The 13501-nt window shown below is 39.5% G+C and overlaps 1 protein-coding gene across 3 annotated transcripts in view; it reads left to right on the top strand.

Moving 5' to 3' along the window:
• Positions 1 to 13501, top strand: part of LOC137295653 (histone deacetylase 6-like) — a 264274-nt gene that overhangs the window by 81706 nt on the left and 169067 nt on the right. For all 3 annotated transcript variants that reach the window (XM_067827117.1, XM_067827116.1, XM_067827118.1), the window contains 2 exons: positions 2810 to 2877; positions 4676 to 4736. In XM_067827117.1, coding sequence (XP_067683218.1) covers positions 2810 to 2877; positions 4676 to 4736 — 129 coding nt within the window. The remainder of the gene's footprint in view (positions 1 to 2809; positions 2878 to 4675; positions 4737 to 13501) is intronic.

The following is a 13501-nucleotide window of genomic DNA, read 5'->3' as shown; positions in this document are numbered from 1 at the left end:
TGTCATTGTATGCCCAACGTGGGTGATGCATGTCATGGTATGCCAACATGGGCGATACAGTTCATCATATGCTCAACATGGGTGATTCATGTCATTGTATGCCCAACGTGGGTGATGCATGTCATCATATGCCAACATGGGCGATACAGTTCATCATATGCTCAACATGGGTGATTCATGTCATTGTATGCCCAACGTGGGTGATGCATGTCATTGTATGCCAACATGGGCGATACAGTTCATCATATGCTCAACATGGGTGATTCATGTCATTGTATGCCCAACGTGGGTGATGCATGTCATCATATGCCAACATGGGCGATACAGTTCATCATATGCTCAACATGGGTGATTCATGTCATTGTATGCCCAACGTGGGTGATGCATGTCATTGTATGCCAACATGGGCGATACAGTTCATCATATGCTCAACATGGGTGATTCATGTCATTGTATGCCCAACGTGGGTGATGCATGTCATCATATGCCAACATGGGCGATACAGTTCATCATATGCTCAACATGGGTGATTCATGTCATTGTATGCCCAACGTGGGTGATGCATGTCATCATATGCCAACATGGGCGATACAGTTCATCATATGCTCAACATGGGTGATTCATGTCATTGTATGCCCAACGTGGGTGATGCATGTCATTGTATGCCCAACGTGGGTGATGCATGTCATTGTATGCCAACATGGGTGATGCATGTCATTGTATGCCCAACGTGGGTGATGCATGTCATCATATGCCAACATGGGTGATGCATGTCATTGTATGCCCAACGTGGGTGATGCATGTCATTGTATGCCAACATGGGCGATACAGTTCATCATATGCTCAACATGGGTGATGCATGTCATTGTATGCCCAACGTGGGTGATGCATGTCATTGTATGCCAACATATGTGATTCATGTCATTGTATGCCCAACGTGGGTGATGCATGTCATTGTATGCCAACATGGGCGATACAGTTCATCATATGCTCAACATGGGTGATTCATGTCATTGTATGCCCAACATGGGTGATGCATGTCATTGTATGCCCAACGTGGGTGATGCATGTCATTGTATGCCCAACGTGGGTGATGCATGTCATTGTATGCCAACATGGGCGATACAGTTCATCATATGCTCAACATGGGTGATGCATGTCATTGTATGCCCAACGTGGGTGATGCATGTCATTGTATGCCCAACGTGGGTGATGCATGTCATTGTATGCCAACATGGGCGATACAGTTCATCATATGCTCAACATGGGTGATGCATGTCATTGTATGCCCAACGTGGGTGATGCATGTCATTGTATGCCAACATGGGCGATACAGTTCATCATATGCTCAACATGGGTGATTCATGTCATTGTATGCCCAACGTGGGTGATGCATGTCATCATATGCCAACATGGGCGATACAGTTCATCATATGCTCAACATGGGTGATTCATGTCATTGTATGCCCAACATGGGTGATGCATGTCATTGTATGCCAACATGGGCGATACAGTTCATCATATGCTCAACATGGGTGATTCATGTCATTGTATGCCCAACGTGGGTGATGCATGTCATTGTATGCCAACATGGGCGATACAGTTCATCATATGCTCAACATGGGTGATTCATGTCATTGTATGCCCAACGTGGGTGATGCATGTCATCATATGCCAACATGGGCGATACAGTTCATCATATGCTCAACATGGGTGATTCATGTCATTGTATGCCCAACGTGGGTGATGCATGTCATCATATGCTCAACATGGGCGATACAGTTCATCATATGCTCAACATGGGTGATTCATGTCATTGTATGCCCAACGTGGGTGATGCATGTCATCATATGCTCAACATGGGCGATACAGTTCATCATATGCTCAACATAGGTGATGCATGTCATCATATGCCAACATGGGCGATACAGTTCATCATATGCTCAACATGGGTGATACAGTTCATCATATGCTCAACATGGGTGATGCATGTCATCATATGCCTGAAATGGATGACGTGTATCATGGTGTGCCCGACATGGGTGATGCATGTCATTGCATCCCCGATGATCGATGCTGGTAATGTCAGTGACTGTTTGACCCAGAGAGATCATCTTTAGACTACCATCAAATAAAACTAATATTGATAAGCTCTGAAGAACAGACAGACATGCAAAACCTGCTAAGGAAAATGAAGCTGTCACAATTTGGGAGTTTTGAATTCTGTGTGCTGGTGCTGACTAAGATACATCCAGTGCAATAGTCTTGATCCTGCCTGGTAGCAGTTACTCTCATCAGCTCAACAGCAGTACCCTTGTTTCTTGATTATTCAGCACTATTCAGCACTGTGCTTCAAGACTGTACTGAATGCTAAGCTCATGGATTTTTATCCTTTAAAGAAGCAGTTTAGTACAAGGATGCCAGTTAGTGATATATATATATAGCTTTTAGAAATGATCATTAACTAATAATTATTACCTTAGAGACTTGTGCCAGACTAGCAGCATCCCTGCACCTCACTTTCCCCTCAAATATGACATGCATCACTATCAGTTTCTTCCAGTTTGAAGCTGGTAGGATAACCTAGTGATTAAAGCATTTCCTTGTCACACCAAAGACCCGGATTCCATTCCCAAGATGGGTACAATATGTGAAGCCCATTTCTGGTGTCCTCAGCGGTGATATTACTGGAATATTGTTTAAAGCGGGATCCAACCCCACTCACCCACTCCTCAAATAATTGTTGAACAATCTCACACAGTGTGTGTCTCACAGTTTTTGTGTTATGTCATGGTGTTCTCTCCTTCAGTGCCGTCCGAACCATCTGTGATGTCCTGGATGTCCACAAGCAATACTGGAAGAGCCTCAAGTTCAGAGGTACTGTGAAGCTTCGGTTCATGTGATTAGGGCTGACTTTATCATCAAAGACTGGCATCGCCAGATTTAACTCTACCAGTGTTACATCATTGGCTTGCATCACTGTCAAATGACACGACAGCGCTGACTTTACATTTGTAACAAATCATGGGCCTTAAGGTTCACATTTGAAATAGCAAAACTGAATCCATCAGCCCTAGTGACATTCCCACGAAGTCATCTGATAACGATGAACCCTTCTATTTTTACTGGATAAAATTCATGTTGGAAATATTACGTAAGACTATATTGGACTTGTTAAAAATGTTCATCTCCTCTCTAATTATACAGTCCTCAGTGATCAGAAGTAATCAGATCTAAATCAGCAGGAAGCAGTGCATGTTTCACTGATAATACCCAACATTTAAGCTGGTGATGAGGGAGGGCTGGGTTTGAGTTTTCATTTCTGGTGCATGCAGTATGTCCCAGCAGGGAGTGAGGGCTACTGTTGGAACAGATCATACCATCCTGGGTTTGAGTTGTCAGTTCTGTTGCATGCATTGTTTACCAAAAGGGAGTGAGGGCTACTGTTGGAACAGATCATAGCAACCTGGGTTTGAGTTGTCAGTTCTGGTACATGCATTATGTCCCAGCAGGGAGTGAGGGCTACTGTTGGAACAGATCATAGCAACCTGGGTTTGAGTTGTCAGTTCTGGTACATGCATTATGTCCCAGCAGGGAGTGAGGGCTACTGTTGGAACAGATCATAGCAACCTGGGTTTGAGTTGTCAGTTCTGGTACATGCATTATGTCCCAGCAGGGAGTGAGGGCTACTGTTGGAACAGATCATAGCAACCTGGGTTTGAGTTGTCAGTTCTGTTGCATGCATTGTGTACCAAAAGGGAGTGAGGGCTACTGCTGGAACAGATCATAGCAACCTGGGTTTGAGTTGTCAGTTCTGTTGCATGCATTATGTCCCAGCAGGGAGTGAGGGCTACTGTTGGAACAGATCATAGCAACCTGGGTTTGAGTTGTCAGTTCTGTTGCATGCATTATGTCCCAGCAGGGAGTGAGGGCTACTGTTGGAACAGATCATAGCAACCTGGGTTTGAGTTGTCAGTTCTGGTACATGCAGTATGTCCCAGCAGGGAGTAAGGGCTACTGTTGGAACAGATCATAGCAACCTGGGTTTGAGTTGTCAGTTCTGGTACATACATTATGTCCCAGCAGGGAGTGAGGGCTATTGTTGGAACAGATCATAGCAACCTGGGTTTGAGTTGTCAGTTCTGTTGCATGCATTATGTCCCAGCAGGGAGTGAGGGCTACTGTTGAGACAGATCATACCATCCTGGGTTTGAGTTGTCAGTTCTGGTGCATGCATTATGTCCCAGCAGGGAGTGAGGGCTACTGTTGAGACAGATCATAGCAACCTGGGTTTGAGTTGTCAGTTCTGGTACATGCATTATGTCCCAGCAGGGAGTGAGGGCTACTGTTGGAACAGATCATAGCAACTTGGGTTTGAGTTGTCAGCTCCTACACAATCACTATGTCCCACTCGTTATTAGCATGAGAGTTACATCAAATGATGATATTTGGCATGTAAGACATTTCAGTATTCAATCCAATGATGAAAACTTGATGTTTTGTGTCTTTAGTACACAACATTAATAAAAAAAACTCCCCTGAAAATATTCACACCAAACATAGTATTGTGAAAATGTCTTATTCAGATCGTTTTATTTTTAGCTATGTTATAATAAAGGACTGACAGACATTGTATGCAGTCTCTCTGCAACCAGTCTGATATCCAATGTTTCAGTGAAGATCCCAACTATAGCACAAGTCCTGGACATGGAACAAAACAGGAAGTCGGAATCAGGGTGAGTTGCATTCAAATTGATTCATGAAATTGACATTGGTAAGACCTATCATTCATTTCAGGCTTGTCAGAGATCACACACGAGACACACAGCCGATTGGCGGATTGGCGGATCCAGTCTGGATAAGATATATACTTTTTATGTAGATTTCACTCTGTTTGTTCCATTATTGCACAGTCAGCATTTGCAGGGAAATAGACTTTAACGACAGACTGTGGTGTGGGCATATTGACACTGTTAACATTGTTCATTTCAATCAGATTCGTGTCAGAGAACTTCGACATTGTATATGCTTGGAGGTGAACCCATTGATCCACCACTGGTTCTTGATCAGCTCAGAGTCTTGTGAGCTCTGATTTTAAAGTCAGATTTCTCAAGAGCAATTTTGAAAGAGGTAATTTGTGAAAGAAAATGAACTTGCACTTTTTTATAAATATTTTTGAGGAAGCTATTTAAATTTGTGTTTATGATTTGCATTCCATTATTTGCCTTACAGAAAAAGACTGGATGCTGCTATTTGATATACGATTTGAGTTGATATTAGAGGACACTGGTAATTTGTACCCACAGGAGTTTCAGGCTAGTGGTTGCCACCCTTAAGTGGTGTATGTTAAATGGTGTATGATACATCCAGTACAAGAGTCTTGATCCTGTCTGGTAGCAGTTGCTCTCATCAGCTCAACCGCAGTACCTTTGTGTCTTGATTATTCAGCACTTTTCTAGATTCTAACGATGCTTCAAGACTGTACTGAATGCTAAGCTCATGGATTTACAGTATTTCTATCCTTTAAAGAAGCAATTTAGTACAAGGATGCAAGACTAGCACCATTCCTACACACATGTTTGATACCCAATGCAAACCTTGTATTACTGCCTCCTGGTTTTATTAGAGAACTCTTCATATATGTTGTTATGACCAAAAATGTCATGCGGAGATGTCGGGGATGTTGTGGCCACACACGTCAACTTTGTTCGCTGTGTGTCTGACATTTCTTTCATGACACAACTGTCTAGACACACAGTCACATATGGTGGTTATTGTCTGAGTTCCTAGTGACTAATTACTGGTCTTATATCCACCACACTTTGATCTGTTGTTGTCACGTGTGACTAGATTCATCTTAAAGTGCCAGACGCTTTATGCCTCATACACCAGTGTTGAATGCTGGGATTATCCATTGAAAAAACATTATGCTGATTTTGTAAGCAACAAAAATACATCTACAATGCAGACGGGCTTGTATTGTGTTACTGTGAAAGGTTCTCATTTCAAAGAAACAATGTTCCAAATAATCTAGCTGATTTATATCAGAAACATTCAGATGATGCCGACATTGCTGAAAGGATTCTTCTAAAGTGTTGCAGGAATAGATGAACAGTAGCAAGAAGGTCCTAACATACATTTTCTGTCATGTGCTTGAAAAGGAAAACAAATGTGTTTGTGTGAAATAGGATTTGAGGAGAATGCTAATCTTCTTACAAGACATGATGTACCGATGTACCTACAATCATTTCTTCTGGTAATGAGTTGATCTGTCTTAGTACTGAGATATAACACATAGCAATGCCTATTTACATGAAAGAAATTATTGAAAAATGTCTTGCTGAAATTGTGGTGAGTGCTTGTTTGATTTCAAGGAAGCAATCAATGTCCAATTTTTTTCCAATATGAAGAAGGGAATCTATTGATGCGGCATGTCCCGGAGATGCTCTGTCACCCTAAATGTAAGAGCATTGACAGCTTGGTTGAATAAAAACCATGGCACACAGTTTGTCCCTGATGATTATAGGGTTCTTGTCAAGTTGAGTATGAAAAGTAGATCCAACTTTCAGGTTAAATTGAAAAAATATCTGGTTTAAAAATATATGGACTTTAGTTCTTACTTGTTTGTGGCTTCTGGGATTTGCTGTGAAATGACTTGAAAATGTTTAAAAGAAAAAAAACCCCAAAATGGATATGTTTGTACTTTCCTGATGAACAAAGACATCGTTATCAAACCCATGGTGTTGTAATAAAGTATGTTATCTTGTGTCATGTCTGTCATGTTTGTCTTTGCCAGCACATTACAATCATTGTCAAAATGTGTTAAAAAACTGGAACTGAATATCTTCCAAAGCTCTCTTATTGTCCTTTAGTCACAGAAGTTGTTCTACCAAACCTTACGCAAACTTCTCCCCTTGTCCTTCAGTCACAGAAGTTGTTCTGCCAAACCTTACACAAACCTCTCCTATTGTCCTTCAGTCACAGAAGTTGTTCTGCCAAACCTTACACAAACCTCTCCTATTGTCCTTCAGTCACAGAAGTTGTCCTACCAAACCTTACAGAAACCTCTCCCCTTGTCCTTCAATCATAGAGGTTGTCCTACCAAACCTTGTACAAACTTCTCCCGTTGTCCTCCAGTGACAGTCATAGAGGTTGATCTGCCAAACCTTACACAAACCTCTCCCCTTGTCCTTCAGTCATAGAGGTTGTCCTACCAAACCTTATACAAATTTCTCCCGTTGTCCTCCAGTGACAGTCATAGAGGTTGATCTGCCAAACCTTACACAAACCTCTCCCCTTGTCCTTCAATCATAGAGGTTGTCCTACCAAACCTTATACAAACTTCTCCCCTTGTCCTCCAGTGACAGTCATAGAGGTTGATCTGCATAACCTTACACAAACCTCTCCCCTTGTCCTTCAGTCATAGAGGTTGTTTTGCAAAAAAACTTACAAAAACCTCTGCCTTGTCCTACTGTCACTGACAATGTTCTGCCAAACATCCAACAGACCTCTCATCTATTCCACCACCACCACTACTAACCCCACCCTACTCCACCCCCAACAGCTCCAGTTGTACTCCCAACTCGGTCCTTGTCTTGCTGTGCAAGTTACAGATATTGATAATGATAATGTACTGGTGACAGAGGTAATTATCTCATAGTCCACGTGTAAGTCCAGAAACAGTCCACTCAGTGTTCACTTTCCACATAAGTTCACCATCTGATATGACCAGTTGACCAATCGTTGGAGTACAAAACATTTTCTCAAGGTCAAGAGGTTAGATCAGTTTGTTGACATTGTTGAAAAAGAAATGATTTGATGGTGATGCTGATGTGCTGAAACTGGTGTGAGACCCTGAGCCCCCCACCGTCTGGGTCAGCTTGTACTGTCAGTGCTCTCTGTGTCTGATATCATCACAATCAGATTGGCCCAGTTACTGTAACAACACTGAACAACTACAGTTAAGAAAGTAGTTAGTTACTGACTGACCATAAACTGTATGAGACTTTGTATCCTGGTGTCCATGAAGAAATGTAGTAAAGTAATTACGTTGTCTGCAAGTCTTGCTTGAAGATTCAGTAAGTGCAGTGTATGGATTGGAATTGGTTTATTAGCTCATATGCGGCTGATAGAGTCAGATTGGTTGTGTGAAATCACTTCCACTTTGTTTATGGGCCATTGTAAACTTCTGTTATTCCTGAGAGGAAGGTTCTCATTAATCAGGTGTTACTTCCTCCAGGCCTTCTTAGGTTGATAGTCTATATCCCCTCCCTAGCATTGCAACCATGAGAATCATTAAGTAGATCATGTGAGTGAGGTTGGTTATGTTATTCGTTACCAATATTCTGAATTGAGCTTCACATAGTGTGACATTGTAGGAAACTGAACACAGCTCTGTGACTCTTCAACCAGTGGACTGACTCGCTGCCATGTGTGAATTGAGATGTAGCACTTAGAATACCTCAGTCCTATGCTGATCTGATGTGTGGTTCAGATGTGTTGTTCTGGTGTGTGGTTCAGATGTGTTGTTCTGGTGTGTTCTATTGTGTTCTGTTGTGCTGTTCAGATGCTTTGTCAGGTGTATTGATCACATGCTGTTCTGGTGTGTGGTTCAGATGTGTTCTTCTAATGTGTTGTGCAGCGGTGTTATTCTGGTGTTGTTCAGATGTACTGTTCTGATGTGTTGTTCTGGTGCGTGGTTCAGATGTGTTGTTCTGGTGTGTTCTTCTAATGTGTTGTTCTGGTGTTTTCTAATGTGTTTTCAGATGTTTTGTTTTGGTGTGCTGTTCAGCTGTTCTGGTGTGTTCTTGAGCTGTTCTGGTGTGTTCTTGTGATATGTTGTGGTGCATTGTACTGGTGTTTTTATGTGTTCTTATATGTTGTTCTGGTGTTTTGTTCTGATGTGTTGTGCAAATGTGCCTGAATGTTATACTGTCAAGAGTAGCTCTGAGCATAAAATTTGGGAACAACTCTCCTAAATATGACAGTTGTGCTTTCTCTAAGTAATAGGGAAGTAAAAGATTTTCAGAATATGTCTAGACTATTCCAGCAATACTGTGTACAGTGCATAGCAGAGGACTGACCAAACATTTATAAAAGCTGACACATGTACATGGTTAACCTGCTGTGTTGCAATTAATTAAGTGTCAGTGTAATTTTCACCTGAAACTTCAGTTTGAAATAAAACCTTCTTTCCATGCCACCATCACACAATGGCAAATAATTTGTGACCAAATTGACCATGATGAAAGTGAATATTGATATGGCATTGGATACGCCTAATGTTGCCTCATGGATGAGTGAAGATCACTGTTAATTTCATGTAGCTTTGCATTTGAGTACCCACACCATGTTCATCACTATAATTCTCATTGACATCAGTCAGTTAATGAAATCATTTTGGTAGATGCATCACCTTGACTCCAGATGATGTCCCCAGTGAAAGTGAAGGACCTTTGGTTCAAAGCATTAATTGTGAAGGAATGGGGAGTGGCCATGTTTATGCTACATAATTTTACAGAACACATGTTAAGTATTTGTGAAGTTTTGCATCTGAACTATGTTAAAACAGTTTTTGTAAGTACATTAGAATGGAAACCAATAGTTGTAGCAACATTAATGACGTTAAATCAGTTGATGCTGCCACACAAGGCAGTTTGTGGAAGAAGTAATTCTAAATAACTAATTATCTTTCTGACTAATGCCATCTATCAGCAATATCATGGTCAGACATTGTTTGGAGACTACCAGTCGACCAATCAAATGCAGGATTCTAAAATGTCAGGTAGGAACTGGCGTTGATGTACTGTGTTTGATGTATCAGGTGAACAGACTAATTTGCATCACTGTTCAAACTGTAGCTTTTTTCAAAAACAGTTTATGTGCTTCTCAGCTTGTAAAAACATCCTGAAACTAATTACCATCATATAGCAAGCCAAGATTAACTATGTATAGATCTTGTGGACTATGATGAGCTGATCGATCTGACAAGGGAGAAATCTTTGGCATCACTTAGTGTGAGACATCTCTTTCCAACAGTATATTTTGAAAGTTAAAACACCCTGAGACATATAAATGAAATGTGTGATATGAACAGCATATATAAATAGTCATTGGTTGTATCACAGTGTCAGGACTGGGGACAACTTGGCAGCTGGAACTTCTTGTTGACTGATGAACAGGTAGCTGATGACCGGTGAAAGAACCAAGAGAGATAACTCTGTATGTGACTAACTACTGAAAGCGTAATATGATCATACTTGTAAGAAATTGATATGTGTGATATGTGTACACTTATCTAGTAACACAAGTGATTGATAATACAAATACAAAAACCCACTATACTTGGCATGCAAAGAGTTGAAACACTTCCAGAACAACCTCTGAATAAAACATTCATGAGTCATTCTCAAAAGATGCAGCTTTTTCATGTATCAGGATTCAAACTTTAATATAACCATCCAATTTTATCAATATGTTAAAAATCTGATTTCTCCTTCATTAGCAATATCTAATCTATCTTAGGATTTTTGTAACAAAGCCTATGCATTTTGACATGTATCCAGGTGCAGAAACCTAGCATCAGGTGTCTGCTGTGCTCGAAATTTCATTTAAGAAAATATTGTTTCTGGAGCTTTTCCCATTCCCATCTTCCCATGTCTGCGATTTTCAAGCTGAATTTTGAGTTAAAAAACAATCTTTTTCTCTTGTATACAAGAAAAATGTCTCTTCTGTAACAGTTCCATAAAAGTATGAAATAATCAACGATCTCTCATCTTGTGAAAGTGATAAACATGTGGCTTTAAGTTCAAGACAAAACTTTTAAAGAAAATCAGGTTGAAAAGGTAAACATTTGCAAGTATTTTGTATGGGTGTCTTTTAAGTAACATCAATTAACGAAAGAAATAAACACTTTTCCAAAAAATTGTTTTTCTCTTGCATTTGGAACCATAATTACAACACAAGGATGTTGTCTAAGATCGGAAAGGGAATTTACTTTTTCTTTTCTGTAACAGCTATTTGTTATTGGAAAGGCACCAGTGTTACTTCAAAGAAAAATATCTTGATTAGTCACATATTCTTTTTACTTTAACCCCCTGGATGCCGAGTTTTTTTTCAGGCGCACATTTTCATAAAGTTTGAAAAGTGAACGTTGTGCGAGATTTGCGCTCGCGTGGTCTTGGATCTGCGTACGGCTATGAAATTGCACAGACATGTAGGATATTTGATTTCCTATCCGTTGGTATAAATATAATTGCGGCTACCTCAGGGGTTTGAGAAAGAGACACTGCTAAAAGTTGTCCAAAACTTTTGTGTGTGTTCAAAAACAGTAAATTTCTCAGTTTTTTATCATGCACCAATAAAAGCTCTCTGCTACGATTTTTTTAATTTGGCATCTTTACTAGAAGTGTCAGCGAAGAAAATACAGCTTGATATCTGAACGACATAAGTGTATATGAAATGGATGTATGTGCTAATGCATAACGTCATACTCACAAAATCAAAAATGACCCGCAATAAATGTCAAAAATCGATTTTCTACTATGACGTCAAACGTCGACAGAGAGGTCATGCACGTATAAAGATAAGGGGGCATAACTCAGCTATGGTTTACATTAGGTCAATGTAACTCCGATCACATGGAGAGAATTTGCTGTGGATATGGACAGTATATTTTCGTGATGTTTTGTTCACAGTGAACAAAACTATTCCAACACAAATTTCCCCAATGTGAGAAGATACCTTTCGGTAGTTTCCCAATTTGTAAGAAAAGATGCAAGTGTACTACATCAAAAATCAGGCAATAGCGATTCGGATGTCCCTATCCGATACATATGTTAGTTCTTAGATTCCCATATTCTCCTGTTTGTGTATATGTATTTTTATTAATTTTCCATCATTATTAACGGAGTAACAGCCACATTTTCAAACGTAATGAAATAACTGAAAATAATGCGACATTTTAGTTGACGTCACAGCATGTTTTGTGCATTTTGTGACGTCGGAAAAAGACTACTCTGGTTGCTGATTAGTATATATCTAACCTAATTTCCACTCAATGTGTAAAAGATTTCGGCTTCTGTGTCAGAATTCAACACTTTTCAGCCAAAATATAAAATGAATGGTATTATCACTGAAATAGTGTCCTGAATATATCAACAATTACACGGTTTTACTACATATCTTATTGTGAGCAACACGCGCACCTGCCTAGCATCAATTTAGCATAAATGAAAATTTCACAACACCTGAATGTTCATTGAGTATTCATTTAGGAAAAAGACTTTTCTTCTCATAATTATGAAATCAATTCCCTTCATAAGTATGCAATGAAAGGTACAAAGAGATCGATGTTTCAGTAAAGAAGTATTAGAAAATGGACGTAATGCTTGTCCAAATTAAGACTTGACCTGATGTATATATTTTTAACAATTTCCGTATAAATATTGTTTGAGTTAGACATTCTGCCATCAGATATATTTAAATCGCATTTGAATTGACTTTATTATCGAAAAACAATGATAATGAATCATGAAACGTTTTGACAAACTCGCACCTGGTCAATTAATATTGATAATTGTTTTGTCTATAAAAACGACACGAACCAATACAATGAACAAGACAATTCCTTTAAATAGTAGTATGTGTGCCCCTACATTTGATAAAATGTACAAATCATTTTCATTAATATTATCCGTTTTACTTCTAAGTTGGAATTAAATCGTTGTTTATTAACCTGTTCATATGAAACTGCAATATTTGTCCCAACGTATTGAATATTGTACATCACGGGAACTAAAGCACATGTTGCAGTAATGGCTACGTGTGATCTTCCAACACTTGTGTAGAGGCTTAAAATGTGATATAATACACTTACTTAGACAGTTTCCCATGTAAATATTATTCAAACAATCAAAAGCTTTCAAAGAATAAAAACGGATACCTTATATCCACACATGATATGGTGTTGAACATGGATATACGTAGATACTGAAATCAGTTTCATGAAAAAATATCTGAACGATGCGCAAAATATACATCACAATACTAAAAGTGCAATCGGAATGGTATGGGCATTGTGTTTACTCTTGTTCAACCGACCTTCACCTCAAAGAAATTGCCTAATATGTGCAACAATGTTGACATATGACATCACTACCGATGACCGATTTCTTTCAAAATGGCGGCTTCGCTGAGAAGGGTACACAGGATTTTGCGACGACATTTTGCTTGATTCAGGGATCTTTTGTATATAAATGTGAGATGTAAGTAATCAGAATTATTCTGACTATCTGTGTATTGTGATATGTTCTTATCGTTTACATTGTAAATGACGGAACAAGCCAGAAATGCCGATAAGTACCGTTGTCGTTCTGCGTGATTTTGCGTCAGTCATGGCGTCACGCTGCACTAAAAGTTTGACAGTTTCTTATGAATTACCAAATTATTTCATTGTATCTATTTTCAATTTGCTATTTTTTGCCACGATACTCTTCCCCTG

This window comes from Haliotis asinina, chromosome 9, assembly GCF_037392515.1.
Source record: "Haliotis asinina isolate JCU_RB_2024 chromosome 9, JCU_Hal_asi_v2, whole genome shotgun sequence".
Taxonomy (NCBI): Eukaryota; Metazoa; Mollusca; class Gastropoda; order Lepetellida; family Haliotidae; genus Haliotis; species Haliotis asinina.
This window is presented reverse-complemented; position numbering and strand designations above follow the sequence as displayed.